This window comes from Hyperolius riggenbachi, chromosome 3, assembly GCF_040937935.1.
Source record: "Hyperolius riggenbachi isolate aHypRig1 chromosome 3, aHypRig1.pri, whole genome shotgun sequence".
Lineage (NCBI taxonomy): Eukaryota > Metazoa > Chordata > Amphibia > Anura > Hyperoliidae > Hyperolius > Hyperolius riggenbachi.
The window spans coordinates 255,767,672-255,790,007 of NC_090648.1; the positions used below are offsets into that span (position 1 = coordinate 255,767,672).

Below are 22,336 nucleotides of genomic sequence, written 5' to 3' on the forward strand. Positions count from 1 at the left end.
AAATTCTATTCAATGCACATATTTCAAATCAAATTAAGTATAGACTGTAATTCTATTAAGTACTTCTATTTAGTATGCGTATCTTCTGTATTTCTGAAGGCAATGACAAAATCTACTATACTGACAAAACGTTTGGTACAACAGTAATATGAACCAGATCATTTTGGATTATTCGGGACCAGTTCTTGGATTCTGCTTTGATGTCATCAGAAGTAGAGGTAGGAAGCAAGTTGAAGAGTGTCAGATAAGCAGTAGATGAGCTACAAAGATGCTATGCTACGGTGTAGCCAAAATGCCAACCCTGAAAATACTGGCAATCAGATCAGGTGTGTGCTGTTTGCCAATGCAAACACAGTAAAAGGTGAACCTCAGATAAGCTTGGGCTCTGAAGGGTTACAGAATAAGTTTACGGGAGATTCGTTTCATTAGCTAACATTAGAAATTTAGGTGTCAGAATGGGGTTAACATAAAGGTGACGGTTAGGTAACAAGGTGGCAATTTTAATCAGGAATGGGTAAACAGAAAGTTAAAGTTATACATCAAGAAGGCGTAAATTTTAGAGGAAATATTGAAATTGCTCATCAGGAAAGGGTTAACCATAAAAATTAATTACAGATAAATTTGCATTGTGCATCAATATATTTGACACAACCACATAACGTGTCAAAATAAAGTATTTTGTAAAAGTAAGAAAAAAGAGAAAAGGAAGAAAAAGAATATTTCTTGATTTAACCACTTCGGGACCACAGTCTTTTCGCCCCTTAAAGAGAATCTGTACTCTGAAATTCTTACAATAAAAAGCATACCATTCTATTCATTATGTGCTCCTGGTCCCCTCTGTGCTGTTTCTGCCATTCTCTGCTGCAAACCTGGCTTGTAATTGCCAGTTTTAGGCAGTGTTTACAAACAAACTAACCAGCTTCTAATAGGCTCAGCTAAGCAGAGTGTGTTAGTCACACAGAGCCTGCAGGGGGTGTGTACAGCTTCTAGCTAATCACAAGCAGCCCTGCACATTCCAGTCTGACTGCCTCAGCCTGACTGTGCCGACTATAGAGAGAAGATTAGATCATATAACAGAGATAACACAGCTACTGTGCAATTAGGAAAAGCTGCAGTAAGCCAGACCACATTAGAAAAGGCATAGGAACTTATAGCATAGAAGAAATAAAGATAAACAATTTGTTACAGAGTCTCTTTAAGGACCAGAGCCTTTTTCTCCATTCAGACCACTGCAGCTTTCACGGTTTATTGCTCGGTCATAAAACCTACCACCTAAATGAATTTTACCTCCTTTTCTTGTCACTAATACAGCTTTCTTTTGATGCTATTTGATTGCTGCTGCGAGTTTTACTTTTTATTATATTCATCAAAAAAGACATGAATTTTGTCAAAAAAATGACTTTTTTAACTTTCTGTGCTGACATTTTTCAAATAAAGTAAAATTTCCTATACATTTGAGCGCGAAAGTTATTCTGCTACATGTCTTTGATAAAAAAAAAAACATTCAGTGTATATTTATTGGATTGGGTAAAAGTTATAGCGTTTACAAACTATGGTGCCAAAAGTGAATTTTCCCATTTTCAAGCATCTCTGACTTTTCTGCGCACCTGTCATGTTTCATGAGGGGCTAAAATTCCAGGATAGTACAAATACCCCCCAAATGACCCCATTTTGGAAAGAAGACATCCCAAAGTATTCAGTGAGAGGCATGGTGAGTTCATAGAAGATTTTATTTTTTGTCACAAGTTAGCGGAAAATGACAGTTTGTGACAAAAAAAAAAAAAAAAAAAAGTTTCCATTTCTTCTAACTTGCGACAAAAAAAAATGAAATCTGCCACGGACTCACTATGCTCCTCTCTGAATACCTTGAAGTGTCTACTTTCCAGAATGGGGTCATTTGTGGGGTGTGTTTACTGTCCTGGCATTTGGGGGGTGCCTAATTGTAAGCACCCCTGTAAAGCCTAAAGATGCTCATTGGACTTTGGGCCCCTTAGCGCAGTTAGGCCGCAAAAAAGTGCCACACATGTGGTATTGCCGTACTCAGGAAAAGTACTATAATGTGTTTTGGGGTGTATTTTTACACATACACATGCTGGGTGGGAGAAATATCTCCGTAAATGACAATTTTTTTATTTTTTTTACACACAATTGTCTATTTATAGAGATATTTCTCCCACTCAGCATGGGTATGTGGAAAAATACACCCCAAAACACATTATACTACTTCTCCTGAGTACGGCGATACCACATGTGTGGCACTTTTTTGCACCCTAACTGCGCTAAGGGGCCCAAAGTCCAATGAGTACCTTTAGGATTTCACAGGTCATTTTGAGAAATTTCGTTTCAAGACTACTCCTCACGGTTTAGGGCCCCTAAAATGCCAGGACAGTATAGGAACCCCACAAATTACCCCATTTTAGAAAGAAGACACCCCAAGGTATTCCGTTAGATGTATGGTGAGTTCATAGAAGATTTTTTTTTTTTGTCACAAGTTAGCGGAAATTGATTGTAATTGTTTTTTTTCACAAAGTGTCATTTTCCGCTAACTTGTGACAAAAAATAAAATCTTCTATGAACTCGCCATTCTCCTAACGGAATACCTTGGGGTGTCTTCTTTCTAAAATGGAGTCATTTGTGGGGTTCCTATACTGCCCTGGCATTTTAGGGGCCCTAAACCGTGAGGAGTAGTCTTGAAACCAAATGTGGCAAAATGACCTGTGAAATCCTAAAGGTACTCATTGGACTTTGGGCCCCTTAGCGCACTTAGGGTGCAAAAAAGTGCCACACATGTGGTACCGCCGTACTCAGGAGAAGTAGTATAATGTGTTTTGGGGTGTATTTTTACACATACCCATGCTGGGTGGGAGAAATATCTCTGTAAATGACAATTATTTGATTTTTTTTACACACAATTGTCCATTTACAGAGAGATTTCTCCCACCCAGCATGGGTATGTATAAAAATACACCCCAAAACACATTATACTACTTCTTCTGAGTACGGCGATACCACATGTGTGACACTTTTTTGCAACCTAGGTGCGCTAAGGGGCCTAACGTCCTATTCACAGGTCATTTTGAGGCATTTGGATTCTAGACTACTCCTCACGGTTTAGGGCCCCTAAAATGCCAGGGCAGTATAGGAACCCCACAAGTGACCCCATTTTAGAAAGAAGACACCCCAAGGTATTCTGTTAGGAGTATGGTGAGTTCATAGAAGATTTTTTTTTTGTCACAAGTTAGCGGAAAATGACACTTTGTGAAAAAAAAAACAATACATATCAATTTCCGCTAACTTGTGACAAAAAATAAAATCTTCTATGAACTCATCATACACCTAAAAGAATACCTTGGGGTGTCTTCTTTCTAAAATGGGGTCACTTGTGGGGTTCCTATACTGCCCTGGCATTTTAGGGGCCCTAAACCGTGAGGAGTAGTCTTGAACCCAAATGTCTCAAAATGACCTGTGAAATCCTAAAGGTACTCATTGGACTTTGGGCCCCTTAGCACAGTTAGGCTGCAAAAAAGTGTCACACATGTGGTATCGCCGTACTCAGAAGAAGTAGTATAATGTGTTTTGTGGTGTATTTTTACATATAACCATGCTGGGTGGGAGAAATATCTCTGTAAATGACACATTTTTGATTTTTTTTACACACAATTGTCCATTTACAGAGAGATTTCTCCCACCCAGCATGGGTATGTGTAAAAATACACCACAAAACACATTATACTACTTCTCCTGAGTATGGCGATACCACATGTGTGACACTTTTTTGCAGCCTAGGTGCGCTAAGGGGCCCAACGTCCTATTCACAGGTCATTTTGAGGCATTTGTTTTCTAGACTACTCCTCACGGTTTAGGGCCCCTAAAATGCCAGGGCAGTATAGGAACCCCACAAGTGACCCCATTTTAGAAAGAAGACACCCCAAGGTATTCCGTTAGGGGTATGGTGAGTTCATAGAAGATTTTATTTTTTCTCACAAGTTAGTGAAAAATGACACTTTGTGAAAAAAACAATAACAATCCAATTTCCGCTAACTTTTGACAAAAAATAAAATATTCTATGAACTCATCATACACCTAACAGAATACCTTGGGGTGTCTTCTTTCTAAAATGGGGTCACTTGTGGGGTTCCTATACTGCCCTGGCATTTTACGGGCCCAAAACTGTGAGTAGTCTGGAAACCAAATTTCTCAAAATGACTGTTCAGGGGTATAAGCATCTGCAAATTTTGATGACAGGTGGTCTATGAGGGGGCAAATTTTGTGGAATCGGTCATAAGCAGGGTGGCCTCTTAGATGACAGGATGTATTGGGCCTGATCTGATGGATAGGAGTGCTAGGGGGGTGACAGGAGGTGATTGATGGGTGTCTCAGGGGGCGGTTAGAGGGGAAAATAGATGCAATCAATGCACTGGGGAGGTGATCGGAAGGGGGTCTGAGGGGGATCTGAGGGTTTGGCCGAGTGATCAGGAGCCCACACGGGGCAAATTAGGGCCTGATCTGATGGGTAGGTGTGCTAGGGGGTGACAGGAGGTGATTGATGGGTGTCTCAAGGTGTGATTAGAGGGGGGAAATAGATGCAAGCAATGCACTGGCGAGGTGATCAGGGCTGGGGTCTGAGGGCGTTCTGAGGTGTGGGCGGGTGATTGGGTGCCCGCAAGGGGCAGATTAGGGTCTAATCTGATGGGTAACAGTGACAGGTGGTGATAGGGGGTGATTGATGGGTAATTAGTGGGTGTTTAGAGGAGAGAATAGATGTAAACAATGGATTTGGGAGGTGATCTGATGTCGGATCTGCGGGCGATCTATTGGTGTGGGTGGGTGATCAGATTGCCCGCAAGGGGCAGGTTAGGGGCTGATTGATGGGTGGCAGTGACAGGGGGTGATTGATGGGTGGCAGTGACAGGGGGTGATTGATGGGTGATTGACAGGTAATCAGTGGGTTATTACAGGGGAGAACAGATGTAAATATTGCACGGGCGAATTGATAAGGGGGGGGTCTGAGGGCAATCTGAGCGTGTGGGCAGGTGATTGGGTGCCCGCAAGGGGCAGATTAGGGTCTAATCTGATGGGTAACAGTGACAGGTGGTGATAGGGGGTGATTGATGGGTAATTAGTGGGTGTTTAGAGGAGAGAATAGATGTAAACAATGGATTTGGGAGGTGATCTGATGTCGGATCTGCGGGCGATCTATTGGTGTGGGTGGGTGATCAGATTGCCCGCAAGGGGCAGGTTAGGGGCTGATTGATGGGTGGCAGTGACAGGGGGTGATTGATGGGTGGCAGTGACAGGGGGTGATTGATGGGTGATTGACAGGTAATCAGTGGGTTATTACAGGGGAGAACAGATGTAAATATTGCACGGGCGAATTGATAAGGGGGGGGTCTGAGGGCAATCTGAGCGTGTGGGCAGGTGATTGGGTGCCCGCAAGGGGCAGATTAGGGTCTAATCTGATGGGTAACAGTGACAGGTGGTGATAGGGGGTGATTGATGGGTAATTAGTGGGTGTTTAGAGGAGAGAATAGATGTAAACAATGGATTTGGGAGGTGATCTGATGTCGGATCTGCGGGCGATCTATTGGTGTGGGGGGGTGATCAGATTGCCCGCAAGGGGCAGATCAGGGGCTGATTGATGGGTGGCAGTGACAGGGGGTGATTGACGGGTGATTGACAGGTGATTGACAGGTGATTGACAGGTGATTGACAGGTGATCAGGGGGGATAGATGCATACAGTACACGGGGGGGGGGGGGGTCTGGGGGGGGTCTGGGGAGAATCTGAGGGGTGGGGGGGGTGATCAGGAGGGAGTAGGGGGCAGATTAGGGACTTAAAAAAAAAATAGCGTTGACAGATAGTGACAGGGAGTGATTGATGGGTGATTAGGAGGGTGACTGGGTGCAAACAGTGGTCTGGGGGGTGGGCAGGGGGGGGTCTGAGGGGTGCTGTGGGCGATCAGGGGGCAGGGGGGGGGGAAATCAGTGTGTTTGGTGCAGACTAGGGTGGCTGCAGCCTGCCCTGGTGGTCCCTCGGACACTGGGACCACCAGGGCAGGAGGCAGCCAGTATAATAGGCTTTGTATACATTACAAAGCCTATTATACACTGTTGCAGCGGCGATCCGGATGCCAGTAACCCGCCGGCGCTTCCGAACGGCCGGCGGGTTACGGCGAACGGGGGGCGGAGCCAGTCCCCGGCGGCTGATCGCGTCACGAATGACGCGATCGCCGCATAGCCACTCCCGCAGCCGCCCCCGCCGATGGGCGTATTGCGGTCGTTTGGGCCCAGACTTTGCCGCCGCCCATCGGCTGGGGGCGGTCGTTATGTGGTTAAATGTACAGCTGTCTATAAACCGGAAATGGCATACAAATTAGGCCTCTTACACACTACATGCAATTCCGATTTTTTTTATCTGATCTGATTTTTTTTATTCCGATTAAAAAAAACATACTGCATGCTGCTACGGTTTTTTAATCTGAATCAAAGATCGGAAGAATCGGAAAAAACAGGAAATAAATGGATATAACAAAACAACTATAACATGTGTTCTTAACTTGAAATGAACTCCAAATAATAATATTTATATCTTGTTGTCAACTGATGACAGAAATGTCTACTGTATCAGCATATGCATTCTGTTTATCAGCCATCTCTGACTGCATCCACAGCACCTTCTGAACATATTGCTTACACAGTTATCACTGCAGAAGCAACAGTAAATATGCATGTATTCCACTTTTCAAATATTGGGCCTGATGCACTAACTGTTGGTAAATTGGCCATGCGCTGCTAGCGGATATAGTAGACATAACACAATTAGTGCAACCCGATTTTCCTGGGTAACATGCGTATTGCTATGGTAATGGGCAGTATGTTACTTACACAAGTAGCGTACCGTGCAGTGCCATAGCAACTAGGTGTTACTATAGCAACTTGGGTTTTGTTTAGGTAATAGTAGACTGCACTAATTATGCATTGTGCACTACTCCCCTGGCATTAGTACCAGCCTTGCTTAGCAAATTTCCCAAAAGTTATTGCTTCAGGCCCATTCGGAGTAAAACAACTAACCGTATATTCACTTGACAAAATAATGATACTAATATAAATATTTTATAAAGTATTTTTTTTTAATAAAAAAAAAAGTGGGCATTTTTTTATTTGTAGAAAGCAACCACATGTTTATTTATTTATTTTGTGCTTGCTTTTGCTGACATGGTTCATATTTAGAATTGTTAATCAACTTAGAAAATTGAAAGAAAGAGGAAGGAAAGTCATTTGTCGTGACATTTGTTTCTTGTGATACAACACTTCCTGCAATGTCAATTACTTCAACGTGGTCACATTTCTTAGAAGGCTCCTGTTAGGCTTAAGTCATATGCAGCAGTATGGGGAGGAAAAGATATGGCTAGCTTGCCTATTTGCACTGTAAGGGCTTTATTTAGAAGCTGTGAATACTTGGACAGTGAAAACAATTTTGTTTCTCTGCATATCAGTAAGGGCTTGTAAGAACACGACTGTATGGTAACTATACTACATTTGAACACTTTCAATGAACTAGTGGTTCCTTTTCATAATTTAGCTCAGCTGCTTTGTTATCCATTTGCTTCAAGTGGCCTGTGTTCAAAATAACTTTGCATGTATGTTTTGTCTGCCATTGGAAAAGACAGCTCCCATATGGAATAAATAAATATAATGTCACCTAACCTTCCTAACACCAAACTTCTTAAAGGGGTACTACAGTAAAAAATGTAAAATTTTAAATATGTGCAAACATATACAAATAAGAAGTACATTTTTCCAGAGTAAAATGAGCCATAAATTACTTTTTTTCCTATAATGCTGTCACTTACAGTAAGCAGTAGAAATCTGACAGAAGTGACAGGTTTTGGACTAGTCCATCTCTTGATAGGGGATTCTCAGCAAGGCTTTTATTGTTTATAAAGATATTCCTGAAAAATGATTTAAACAATGATGCTGACCAGCTTCCCTGCTCGCTACACAGTTTTTTAGCAGTTGGACAGAGCAACGGCCATTCACGAAGTGCTTTTGAAAATAAATATATCCCTGAGAATCCCCTATAAAGAGATGGACTAGTCCAAAACCTGTCACTTCTGTCAGATTTCTACTACCTACTGTAAGTGACAGCAACATAGGAGAAAAGTAATTTATGGCTCATTTTACTCTGGGGAAAAAATGTACTTTTTATTTGTTTGCACATATTTTAAATGTTACAGTTTTCGCTGTAGTGCCCCTTTAAGTATTCATCCTCCAAAGTTTCTTCAGGCAGCAGAAAGTCTAGAACTGGCCCTAGTCTAAAACAAACCTAACCTAACCTTGCTCATTGTGCCCCCTAGCACTAACATTCCTAAATGAAGCTTTACAGCAACCAATAACCCTAATTACTGCTCACCCTTTGTCACATTCATTCCTGACATCATTCAGTAAATGTGTACAATCAATAATTGCCTTCATATTAGTTAAGATCATTCAAATCACATTGAAAGATTGCACTTAGTGAAAAATTGTACCGTTAAAGGGCATCTTTACTCCAGTGCTCATTAAAATATCCCTTTTTCTGTTGTATATAATCTTCTTTATACCAGTATCAGTTTGGCTGTAAGTACAGGGTGATCAGCATTGGATGCACTGCTAAAGAGAAACCGTAATAAAGAATTGAACTTCATCCCAATTAGTAGCTGATACCCCCTTTCCCATGAGAAATATATTCCTTTTCTCAAATGGATCATCAGGGGGCTCTATATGGCTGATTTTGTGGTGAAACCCCTCCCACGATAAGATGTCAGCGCCTCACAGCGCTGAGGTACTGACATCACACTGTGGTAGCCTTGTTGCATTGTGGGAAATAACAGCTGTTTCCAACTGCCAAAAAAATGCAAGCAGCATCTGCTTCCAGTGACATCACCTGCCAGCAGTAAAAATGTCACCATGCGATAAATGTCAGGATGTAAATCAGGGAGAGGAAAGATTTCACAATGGGTAAACACTGACTAAATCATTTATACATAATTATTGTAAAAATTAAGCACTTTTTTTATTACATTATTTTCACTGGAGTTCCTCTTTGAGTGTAATATTGTAGTAGATACTCTCTGATAGCTGTACCTTTTCAGAAAGTAATTTTTTAAGGACTCCTGAAGTGAGAGGGATATGGAGACTGTCATATTTATATCCTTTTTTCCTTTTTATTACTATTATTATTGATTTAAAAAGCACCAACATATTCTGTGCCACTGTACAATGTAAGAAACAAACATGGGGTACATAATATTTACATATTACGATAATACACACAATGGTGTACACCAACATACAAAATACAGAATTGGTACAAAATAATTTGCATGCTTTTTCATGGTCTATAACTAAAAGCATTAGAAGCAGAGGATCAGCGGGACTGCTAGACAATCTGCATTGTTTATAAGGAAATTAATATGGCAGCCTCTATAGCTCTCTCACTTCAGGTGTCCTTTAAGGTACCCATTAAGGGAACAATTTTTTCACCAAATGTGATCTTTTGATGCAATTTTGATGATTGAATTGTATAGAAAATTTGCCGTTCATGAAGGCAATCGATAAGGAAAGATTCTTTGGTCGATTGCTAAATAGGTTAAAATCAATCTGAAAGTTGGAATGTTATAATCGAATTTGAAGAAAGAATCATTCAGTAAATGTCAACAATGGATAATTGCCTTCCGATTAGTTACGATCATTCAAATCTCATTGAAAGATCGCATTTAGTGAAAAATTGTACCATTAATGGGCACCTTTAGAGTCCAAAGATCACAGAATGTTCTTTAGAGTCTAAATGACATGGGCTGTTCACAGTCAAACCCCAATGGACTTTTCATGGTTTTAGGAAGAGGGAGAAATAAGGTGTAAGCCTTCAAAAACTGGCATTGTTGGATGCCTAAAAGACAACATTTGCCACAAAGCACCTCCTCACTGTGCAAGCACAAATTTATTAATATATATAATATATCGAAGCACAGTATATGGCAAAAGCGGCATGAGGAGTTATACAGTGGATACATCTCTCTCTAGATTTTTTCTAACTGGCAAACCTAGAAGAACAAGATTTTGGATGATTTTATAGGAAACATGTATTGGTTATAAGAGAAAACACAATTTACTGGGTGCTTTTATGAAGAAAACAATGTTATGGTATTAAAGATAAGGGGCCATATTCTATTGCTGAACTCGCCAGCGCTAAGCACTGGCGAGTTCTTAACTTAGGCGATGGGGGCATCGCCTAATCTAATTAAACGTTAGACCCCCCCAGGCGGAAAAGAACTCGCTTGGGCGATATAATCGCCCAGCGAGTTCTTAACACCGAATCCAATTACCCTTATCATGTCTCCGGGAAGCGATGCTTCCCGGCAGACATGAGCGTTAGCTTAGACCTGCAAAAAGCAGGTCTAAACTAGCTAACGCATGTCGTCGCCGCAGCATCTGGGGGTCTCCTTTAATAAGGAGACCCCCAGAGCTCCCCGTCGGGTCGCCGCACAGTTTAGAAGCCCCCGCGCAGCTCTGCACCGGCACCCCTGCTGGCATACATACCGCCGCAGATCACCCGCCGCCTCTCGCCGCAAAATCCGTCGCGTAATTACAGTGTATCTAACACTGTAATTACTGTCGGCATAGAAGGAGCCCGGGCAAAGCATCTTTGAATCTGCAGCCTGGGCTCCCCATTTGTCCGCTGTCTAAACCAATAAAATGGCTCAGACAGCGGACCAATGGGGAGCCCAGGCTGCAGATTCAAAGATGCTTTGCCCGGGCACCTTCTATGCCGACAGTAATTACAGTGTTAGATACACTGTAATTACGCAACGGATTTTGCGGCGAGAGGCGGCGGGTGATCTGCGGCGGTATGTATGCCAGCAGGGGTGCCGGTGCAGAGCTGCGCGGGGGCTTCTAAACTGTGCGGCGACCCGACGGGGAGCTCTGGGGGTCTCCTTATTAAAGGAGACCCCCAGATGCAGCGGCGGAAGACGGCGGCGGGCGAGTGCGCATGTGTGGGGAGTGAGGCCATGGTGCTGATGGACAGCACCACAGCGTAAACCTCACTCCCCATCGCTCGGTAAAAGGGAGCATCGCTCAGGCTTTCGCCTGAGTAATGCTCCCTAACGATCGGCCATTGCACGAAGAATTTGGGCAATAGGATTTGCCGGTAATCCTCGCGCGATGGCAAGGTGATAAGTAGCTCGCATCTGCAAGCTACTTATCACCTTGAATAGGATATGGCTCAAAGAAGGCAAAGTATGTTGGCCCAAATAGAAGCAACCTTACTAACACAACATAGCATGATACTAGTCCTGGCCATTGAGACAGCAGATTTGGTGCCTGGAAATGTGGGTGTTGCCATAGACCACAATGTTAATTGCATATATATATATATATATATATATATATATATATATATATATATATATATATATATATATATATATATTGAATATAGCACAAGTGCCGGAAGTAAGCACAATCCAGAAAGTTAAGAAAGCGCCAGAGGGACAAGACAGTAGCAGAAAGAGGAGAGATCAATGGCACAGATAGGGATAGCAAAGGGACAAATAGCAATGGCACTAATAGTATAAGCTATAGGTGTGTGTGTGTGGGGGGGGATTAGGTGTAGGTAGGTATAGGTAAGTAATAAGAATAGATAAGGGTTTGAGTGAGAGGGAGGTTTGGTATAGTGATAGGGGGGTTAGGTATAGTTATAGCAGAATATCAGTAAAATTTCTGCCTACTATCAGAATTAACCACTGTCCAATAGTATAGTAGGATATTGCTAATATTCTACTAGCAGCATCGCCTCATGCCCTTTTTCATGATTTGCCTAGCAAGAGGCTCAGAGAAGTTATGAGGCAAAAAAATGTACCATTTTTTTTGGGGGGGGGAGGAGTTACCATTACGTTACATTCCCCCCTCCTCTTTAGATTGTATGCCTGTGACAGGGTTTCCCTCCCCACCAATAACATATTTTCCATGGACTTACTTGGACTTGAATTGCTTGGTCTCTGTAAAAGTGCATGATCCTGTATCTTATACCCTGTATGTGTGTATAACCTTGTGCTATGTTGTATAACCTGGTGCTACTTCTCTGTCTGAAACCCCTTGCTAACATTGTAGGTACCCCTATTTATTGCCCAGCGCTGCATAATATGTTGGTGCTTTATACATACAATAAATAATAATAATACATTCTGTTTTTTTTTTTTTTTTTAGCATAGTATTAATACAATGCTCATTGCCAAGGAATGTAGAATAATTTGGAGTAATATCAGTTAAATTAGGTGATGATGACACTTATTGTACGAACCTATGATAGAGACATTTTGGATCACGTTACCTTTTCTACAGCTGAGTTGAATCTTTTCTTTTTCATAGAGGGTCAACTGAAAAAAAGAAACACGCTACATGACTACATGAAGATGGCCGACACCACTTTAACTAGAATTAACAAAGCACTTGATGTGAAAACGAAGTATCTAAACACCACTGACAACTGTGCCAAGAGATGTACTCGTAATAAAGGACTTTCTTTTACTTGCAAGTAAGTAGCTAGACTACATGAATGGTATTAGATACAACTTATTCGGCTGTGTGTGAGAAAAAATATGTGTCTGTAGGGATGCTCTCAGTGAAGGATGCCAAATTGGTACTAATGTTTTTCATTGTTGCAATCATCTGCTCAGCATATGTACCACTGGCGTGGAATTCCATGATTTCAAACACAAAAGCTTTCATTATGTGTCTGGTAAACAATAGCTGTTGTTCTCAGTAGTGGCTGAAATGTAATTTAGAAATATGGACTACTAGAGAAATATTAACAGCTTCAGGAAGACATCTCAAATGTTACCCACTCACAGATTGTTTTTGTTCAGAAGAATGAGTGCATTTATTTTAAATTATTGGCCTAAAACATACTCATAATAAAGCTCTTCTAGAATTAAATTACTCATTTGGATTACCTTGATGCAAATTTCTGTGAGCAAAACAAATAACATTATTCCCCACTGCACAAGTGAATTCATAGAAAGAAATGCCTTCAAGTGAACTTGAGTTAGTTTCCCATACAGTTGCTGGAATTCCTAAGAAATGTAATCAATGTAAAACCAGTAATCAATCTGAAACAGTCTGTATGCATGTTGGATCATTAGGGCTCTGTACAAATTAACAAGCTGACACATCATTGCATTCCACCGGTTCTGGAGGTGTGTTTAGCTTCTAAGGGAACAATGGTTAATTTGCATATATTCAGCAGTGATGCCCTGGGAGACATCTCAAGCTCACTCCAACCTAATTTATCACAAATTCTTTCTGTTTTAAGAAAGCAAACTTTTGTTTTTCTTAAAACCAGTAATGTAACATTTTGTTTGGTAACAGAGTATAAAGACAAACAGATTTGCTTTAGGGATTCAATGTTCAGGACTGTTAAAGTGTTACATACCATATGGTATTTTCTAGGTGGCACAACCCCAGCCATTGCGACATTTTAAAAGGTAATAGTAAGCCTGACCCATTCCTACATCCCAAGACTTATTACCCATCACTGAAAAAGGCAGAATCACCGACCTATTGATTGGGGAAGGTAGAGTTATCTGGAGCAAAGATAATTACAAGCTATCAGAGAGGGCCTATATTTAACACCTCTGAATCGAGGTTTCTGGGCCAAATTTCAAAATCGATGATGGTGCATAAAGGTGTCTGCTTTTATGTTACTATTGTGATTATTATGATTTATAAACTTGCTGTTCATGTATTTAATGTGTAGATTATTTATGACTTTGCTGTTTGTTGTAATTAAATTGCCTACCTTGTTCAACAACTGTTGAGATCTTATCTACACAAGGAGTGTAAATCATCTACCTTAGGGTACGCTTAGAAAAGTACAAAACAGAACCTGCAAATATAATATTGATATATGGCTACCCACATGTACAAATTGTATATAATATCAACATTTATAAAAAATAAAGAAATTGTGAAAGGAATACCTTTTTCAAAAGCTTTGCACACAACAGAATAAGGCTGCAGCATGTGCCTGCTTCCCTGACAGTAACTGTGCATGCTGTCCTAATCTGCAATTAAGTTAAGCATATGAGAAGTTGGGAACCACTCGTCCCACTCGATCCCACCAACGGCATTTACCACACTTGCCTCAGCTCATAGATATGGATACCCAAGTGTTGGGTTAGTTCTATATTTTTCAAAATGTAATTGTTATTGCAACTTCAAAAAATCCAAATAAGTGAATAAATCCCATATACATTCCCTTAAAAATATGAGTCATAGCAGGTCAAAGACCAGGACTGGAACACATAATAATATGCAAGTAATAAACTAGCAAACAGGGATCAAGGGGAGGCATGCTGCACAGGGAGAGCACTGTGCAATCCAGGAAGAGAGAAGGCACAACAGACAGCGAAAGAGCAGTCAAAAAAAAGGTTGACACAACAAAACAAAACCAGAAGGGGGCAGCGCCAGGGGACAGTGATAGGAGAAAAATCTAGAGAGAAATTTGCAGAGAAATAAAATATTGAGGTAGGAAGAAAATGTGCAAAACTCAAAATCATTTAAACCTGGGGACTGGCATGCATTTAAATTCTCTCTGTAGGAGGAGGCAACCTAAATGAACCCCATCCCATTTCCACGGATGGTAGGGTGGATCAAAATCTAAACCCACAACCCTAATGCTTGTGGTCTGCCCCTGTTGGCATGATCAGAATGCTGATTGCCAAGTTTCTATTATTAAGGTATTTTAGAATGTTTCTCCTGAGTCCTGAGGAGCCTCTTGGTCTTACCAATGCAGAAGGCGCCACAGGGGCATAGCAATAGATAGACCACCAGGGTGGTCTGGCAATTGACAAAAGTCATATTCCCTGCCACTGCAGGACCACTTTCCTCCCCACCTGTACGTGGCAGCAATAAGACCAGCCTCCAAAGACAAGGCTATCACAAAAGGACTTAGTCCTTTTGGAAAGTGAAGCTTGGCTTGACTAAGACAAGATGTCAAGGGTACCCCCTAGCCTGGAAGCTCTGAAGCAGACTATCAGCTAGACTGACTAAAGAGAGCTTCTGAAAGCAATTATGTCTCAAGTGAAGATATTGTCCCATGAATGTTAAATTTGGTTTGGCATATTCGTGGTTTAGGAGTGGATGTTCAGGCAGACAAAAATACGTTAGATACTTACCTCAGTAGAGGGAAGCCTCTGGGTGATACAGAGGCCTTTCTGATCCTCAACCAGCCCATAGATGCTTGCCAAGACCCTCTTCTTGTTTTCAACTGTGCCCCCATCATTCAGAGGATCCCAGCACTGGATCAGGGACAGGGACATCAAAGAGGATAGGGGAAGCCTGTAGACTATCTGGACTGCTCAGCTTTGAACAAGATTTGAATAGTTTCTTCAGCATAGAGTTTTACCTTATGTAGAATTGAGAGGAGAAAGAAAAAAAGAAATCTAGATTATTGAAGTCGGCACAGGGAGACTTATGAGGCAGATGAGCCATGTTCTTCTTACATATAGTTTTTTAATTTTCTGCCAAAAAATTGTTTGGCTAGAATTAGATTTCAGCTAGATATTAATGATCTGAACCTTTTTTCCAGCTCCACACTCATTATTACATATGTTTGCTAATTTAATGTCTTAATAATTGCACCTTAAAGAAACACTTCAGGCATTAAGTTGAATCTTTCTTGTTAGCACACAACTATACAAAAACAAAACAAAACACAAACCTCTGATAAAATGTCATTGGCTGAATGTGTGTTCGTTAGTTTATAAACACCTGTGCTTTGTATCTATTGCTTTAAAAGTGATGCTAACCATTTTAATCACCCAATTATTAATAGTTTCTGAGTACAAATTTCTTCCAATCCTTTTTCTTATTACAGAAGTACTCCGTAGATATGAGTTGCAGGTGTCTATGTTTTAGTCAGTGAATTCTTTAGTGTGTGTGTTTTTTTTAAGTTAACAATTCTTTTATTTGTGCCATTGTGCTGTTATTATTGTGTATGCAGCCTGATGCAGATAAGATAATGAAATTGTTCCAATGTGCATTTAAATGTCAGCAACTGATGACTCATGCTAGTATGTATTTTTTATATATATTATCTGTCGGAAGCAACACTTCACATGAATCTTTTGTACATCATGGGAAAATCATGACGTTTGCTGGTATTTACAGCATTAGTTTATAGTTCTGATTCATATTTTAATGTTTTTTTTTTCACTTGCTAAAAGCAGGCACATTCTACCTATCTGTACTGAATTGTCAGTAACACAACTTGCCTCTGTACAGTCAGAAGCATAATGAGTCAGTCTACATTCCTTTGCTACTGTCAACCGGCATGATTGAAACATAAAGAGAGAGTGTTTTGCTCCAGCAGCATTTAAGAGTTATGTATGTTTCATGTTAATCAGGGTATTATTCTCTCCAGGGCGTTTGCTTTTGATAAAAGCACAAAGAGATGCCACTGGTTTTCTTTCAATAGCTTGTCAACAGGAGTCAAGAAAAAATTTGATCGCGCATTTGATCTTTACGAGAAGAAAGGTAACATTACTTTCTTAAATATTTTAAACAAAAGACATGCTTAGCAAATGGTGTTTTATATATTGCATGAATGATGTGCATGCTCGTTAGCAAAAAGTGTTATAAGTACTAAGGGTTAAAATGTGGAAGTTTCTAAATAGGTGTTGTTGCTTAAATTAAAACACTTATTGTATGTGATAAATGCTTAAAGTGGACCCAAATTAAAAATACAAGATTTCAGAAATAAAATCTATTTTCTGAATTATAATAATACATAGCAGCCTTTTTTCAGCTGCATGATGACAAATGTAAAATATGTTACATTTATTGGAGGAAACCCTCCCCTCCTTTCATATTGCCGGGACAGAATCCGGTAGACTGGTGGAGTAGGAGGTGTCCGGCAAAGGAGGAATTGCTAATGACTGCCACCTGTATAACCCTAGTTATGAAAAGAGTAGGGTGAAAAGCATGCACTGAAATGCTCATAGGCTTGAAGGAGTGTTTATTTATACTTTGTATGTGTCAGAGTGGTGCAACTAAATATTTTGAATTAAAAAAAATGTTTGATGTGGGTCCGCTTTAATAGATAATGATAGCTTTTTTGCAAAGATGAGCAAATAAACATTATTCACTTGGTTTGTTATTTAGTTTCCAGCATGTGATCTATAGGTAATTAATACCCTGCTTTACATTTATAAAAAAAAATGTTTTATGTTGTTTTAGTAAAGTAAACAAAAGAAAAAAAAAAACACATTCAGGTTCTCTATACAGGCAGGTAAAGGAGTTGCATGGGACCCGTTAGCTGCATCAGGCATATACAGTATAAGATCTAAATAAGTGTTCCACAAAACAAAACTAATGTGCACAGTACATATGATCTTGTATCCCTCTCTGCCATGCTTATACCACCTTATATGACCTTAAAGGACTTACGAGGTGAAAATACACTTCTGAGAAAAACAATTATATCTATCCTACCTCTCCTAAAAATGACTTTTTTAGATATCCCACAGTTGTATTTTATATTTAAATCTAGTTTTTATGTTTTTACTGTTTCATTGTTTCTGCTCCATGACACCTTCATTGAAGTATGCCAGAGCTCAAATCTATGAATTTTTGACCCTTTTTATCTCTTTTCTGCTCTTAAAAGCCATTTACTGACAGACACATGTTTTATGGCTGTAATTACTTATCAGTAAGGGTTACGCTCTGCAGTGTAGGGTCATAAATCACCGATCTCTGACTCCCCGCGCTCAAACGCCGCTATCAGTCGCGCCGCGCCCCCCCCCCCTCAGACCCCGTGCGCTGCCTGGCCAATCAGTGCCAGGCAGCGCTGAGGGGTGGATGGGGACTCCCAATGACGTCACGCCGTTGCTGACGTCGGTGATGTCATCCCGCCCCGTCGCCAACGGGTTTTCCTGATCGAAGCGGGCGGGGGCTCAGCGGCTATCATGTAGCGAGCCCTGGGCTCGCTACATGATTTAAAAAAAAAAACTGCTGCGCTCCCTCCTGGCGAAATTAATTAGACCGCCAGGAGGGTTAAAGGACTACAAGTTACCCACCAGTTATGCCAATACACTCATGTGCATGTAGCGGCTGCATGTTTTTCAATTAAATAAGTCCAACAGCTAACCGTTTTTATTTTATTTTCATGCCAGATTATGTCCGAAATTGCATTCATGGAAAAGGTGGTAACTATAAGGGATCAAGGAATATAACTAAAAGTGGACTGCTATGCCAATCATGGAATTCCATGGTTCCACATGAACATAGGTAAGATTAGAATGTAAGCTAGATTTCCTAAAAAGGAAAGCAAGATGTAAAACTATAACATGGCAATAGTGGTGAATAAACAACAAATTGTGTACTTTTCAATAACTGCATACAATATGAATGCTAACTAGACATGAAATCATGAGTATTCCTAGTCTTCAAAGTGTTCTCTTCATAGTCACCTGAAATTATTTTGATATGGTGCCTATCCACACAAATTTATTGACAGAATGATCTAATTAGGTCAATGAGCTGCTAAACATTTTGTGTCGATGCACATTTTATGTTAATTGCATGCACAGTTTTTATTTTTAGTTGGAGCAATCAAAATCAGTTAGTTGATGATTTGTATTGGTTGAATTCAGAACTTTGTAAATTTCCACAAAATTGTCCAGTTCTAAGGATAATAATTTGGAGTCAATGTCAAAGTGTAGAAATGGACCAATCAACATAATCAATTACTTCTACAAGTCCAATTATAAAGTGCATACATTTGCATAATATTTGCAGAAACTCAAAATTATTTACATCTCATTGACCATCCCTAGTGCTGATCCTGCCTGCTCTGCTAAGAAGTGAAAGCCTCCAAATGTAATTGTAAATGAACATTACTGTTAAAGCATATGGAATAGGTTTATCTACTACTACTGCTGTAATGACACAGTGAAATATTCAGGCACTGCCTACTGTCTGCTGCCCGGGGTTTTCTTGTTCTTTGTGCTAGAATGGAAAAATAATATCCCTGTAAATCAATATTCATCTTGTCAGTATATGTTTCACCTTATTATTTTAAGTATGTGAATATTTTAAACAAAATACTCTATGGTAAGCTTCACTTTTGGTGGTCTCACCATCCGTCTCTAATCAGGTGTCACAATCTCTTCTTTAATTCTTCATTATAAAAGCTATGAAGTAGCTCACCGATCCTTTCACCAAACATATGCAGACTTCATCTTGGACTTGGAAATATTGCTAATCACAGTGTGTAAGAAAATGAGCTATCCTTGTCCTGGCCATTTAGTTTAAAGAGACTCTGAAGCGAGAATAAATCTCGCTTCAGAGCTCATAGTTAGCAGGGGCACGTGTGCCCCTGCTAAACCGCCGCTATAGCGCCGCTAAACGGGGGTCCCTTCACCCCCAAACCCCCCACTGCGACACTTGGTCGCAGACTTGGTCGCTCCTGGAGACAGAGCTAACGGCTGCAGCCCTGCCTCCAGTCGCGTCTATCAGCGGTGCATCGCCGCCTCTCCCCCGCCCCTCTCAGTGAAGGAGGACTGAGAGGGGCGGGGGAGAGGCGGAGATACGCGCTGACAGACGCGCGTGGGGCAGGGCTGCGGCGGTGAGCCCTGCCCCAACCAGGAAGCGCTCCCTGGCTGTATCGAGGGGGATTTGGGGGTAAAGGGACCCCCGTTAAGCCGCGGGATAGCGGCGGTTTAGCAGGGGCACACGTGCCCCTGCTATCTATGAGGTCTGAAGCGAGATTTATTCTCGCTTCAGACTCTCTTTAATATAGTTTACCTATTGGCTAAAAGAGATTGTAGATAAGGAAACTAAATGAACTTGCTGACGTCTTACAAATTATGATCATTAGGTGGCTACAGAGTGCAGAGTTCCCATTAGTAAGATGTGAGAAATGGCCTGAGGATAACGTTTTTCAAAATATTTGTCAGTGCCTTTGCCTTGCGGTAATCACCTGCTTGAAGTAAACCATGACTGACTGGGCTGTTCATAGCTCAGATGTAAAAGCATTCCATTCCATGCAGATGGCCTTCAATAGTTAGTTACAGGACAACATACACACTGTGTGTATGTTTTGTTTTGCAGAGATACCTTGTTCATACACACATGTATGTAAACTGAGAAAATTCAAAAAACAATTATGACCTTAAAGGTGGGTACACACATCAAATAAAAGTCTTTGGAAAATGAAAGATCACAGACCAATTTTACCCCCTTTCATGTAGTAGGAGAGCATACTCTACACAGTCTATTCTATTGAGCTGTCTATTGAGCTGAACTCCCTATCAGATAAAAATCTTTTCAAGATGTGGTGCACAAAGATGCTGTACACATGCAACAGATCAGTATCTGCAAAATATCTGTTCCTGCAAAATGCATTCATAGTCTATGAAATCTGCAGATCTCATACACACCTTGTTTAATGGACAATAATCTGCAGATCAGATCCAACAGGATGGATATTCAGATCTGCAGATAATTGTCTGATCTGCAGATGAACATCTGTTGAACAAGGGGTGTATGAGATCTGCAGATATCATAGACTATGAATGCATTTTGCAGGAACGGATCTTTTGCAGGAACTGATCTGTTGAATGAGTACAACATCTTTGTGTACAGCATCTTGCAAAGATTTTTATCTGATGGGGAGTTCAGCTCAATAGACTAGACTGTAGACTAGACTGTCATATTACATGCCTCTAATACTTTCAGCCACAGCCCCTGAACAAGCATGCAGATCAGGTGCTCTGACTGAAGTCAGACTGGATTAGCTGCATGCTTTTTTCAGGTCTGTGATTCAGCCACTATTGCAGACAAAGAGATCAGGACTGCCAGGAAACTGGTATTGTTTAAAAGGAAACATTCATATACCTCTCAGTGTAGGTTCCCTTTAAGTGTGTTGGTCACTTACTAAAACCATAAGTAGGTACAGAAACACACAGCATCCAGTCAGCAACATATGTTACTTTTTATTATTTCAGAAACATTACAATATAAAATCAGATTGGATGTTTTGGCTTTCTTTGCTTACTTAAGTCCCAAATCAATTAACATTACCTTGACTTTTCTCAGAGGAAGTGTTTTTTCATCCTAGTTACAAAATTCTCTTGATCACGTAGCAAGTAAAAAATTACTACAAAGTAGGTAAGAAAAGTAATACCAAGCTTAAAGAATACCTGCGCTGTAATTTTAAATGTAATTTATGTAATGTATAAAGTACCTGAAGGTAGCTTAGCTTAATCAAGTATACAGGAATATAAATAAGAATATAAATCATTTGTTCACCGGGTAATGGCCACTATTGTTAAATAGAGATGGCTCAAACCTCTGATTTTAGGTTCGCGAACCTCGAATGCGAACTCCCGCAAAAGTTCGGGTTTGCGTGAACTTTGCGAACCGCAAAAGACTTCAATGGGCAAGCAAACTTTCAAAACTTCAAACATTCATTCTGGCCACAAAAGTGATGGAAAAGATGTTTCAAGGGGTCTAACACCTGGAGGGGGGCATGGCGGAGTGGGATACATGCCAAAAGTCCCGGGGAAAAATCAGGACTTCAGCGTTTTAAGGGCAGAAATCAAAATGCATGCTAAATTGGAGGCATAAAGTGCTTAAAGGAATACTTAAGTCTAGAAAAAAAAATGACATTTACTCACCTGGGGCATCCCTCAGCCCCCCGAAGCTGGATGGTGCCCTCGCAGCCCCGCTCCGATCGTCCTGTCCCCGCCGGTGGCTACTTCCGGCTCGGCGACAGCCGCCGACAGGCTGGGAACGCAGCTGATTTTCCGCGTTCCCAGCCGCTGCTATCACTCTATGCTGTATATACGCTATAGCAGCATAGAGAGTGATAGCAGCGGCTGGGAACTCGGAAAATCAGCTGCGTTCCCAGCCTGTCGGCGGCTGTCGCCGAACCGGAAGTAGCCGCCGGCGGGGATAGGACGATCGGAGCGGGGCTGCGAGGGCACCATCCAGCTTCGGGGGGCTGAGGGATGCCCCAGGTGAGTAAATGTCATTTTTTTTTCTAGACTTAAGTATTCCTTTAAAGACATCTTGCATGTGTATACATCAATCAGGTAGTGTAATTAGTGTACTGCTTCACACTGACAGACCAAACTCACTGTGTAACACACTGCAAAGAGCTGTTTGTATAGTGACGGTCGTGCTGGACTGGTGTGCACCATGGCGAGAGTGCAGGCGATAGCGGTTTTCAAGCCCATATGGTCGCAAATGTGCAGCTGTCACACACACAGGTACACTGAGCAGGTATGCAGT

At 41.0% G+C, this 22,336-nt stretch overlaps 1 protein-coding gene across 2 annotated transcripts in view; it reads left to right on the plus strand.

Annotated features, from left to right (window-relative positions):
* The window catches only part of HGF (hepatocyte growth factor), a 160,449-nt gene that overhangs the window by 38,435 nt on the left and 99,678 nt on the right, over window positions 1-22,336 (plus strand). For both annotated transcript variants that reach the window (XM_068276187.1, XM_068276188.1), the window contains exons 2-4: window positions 12,410-12,575; window positions 16,464-16,576; window positions 18,214-18,328. In XM_068276187.1, the coding sequence (XP_068132288.1) occupies window positions 12,410-12,575; window positions 16,464-16,576; window positions 18,214-18,328 (394 nt within the window). The remainder of the gene's footprint in view (window positions 1-12,409; window positions 12,576-16,463; window positions 16,577-18,213; window positions 18,329-22,336) is intronic.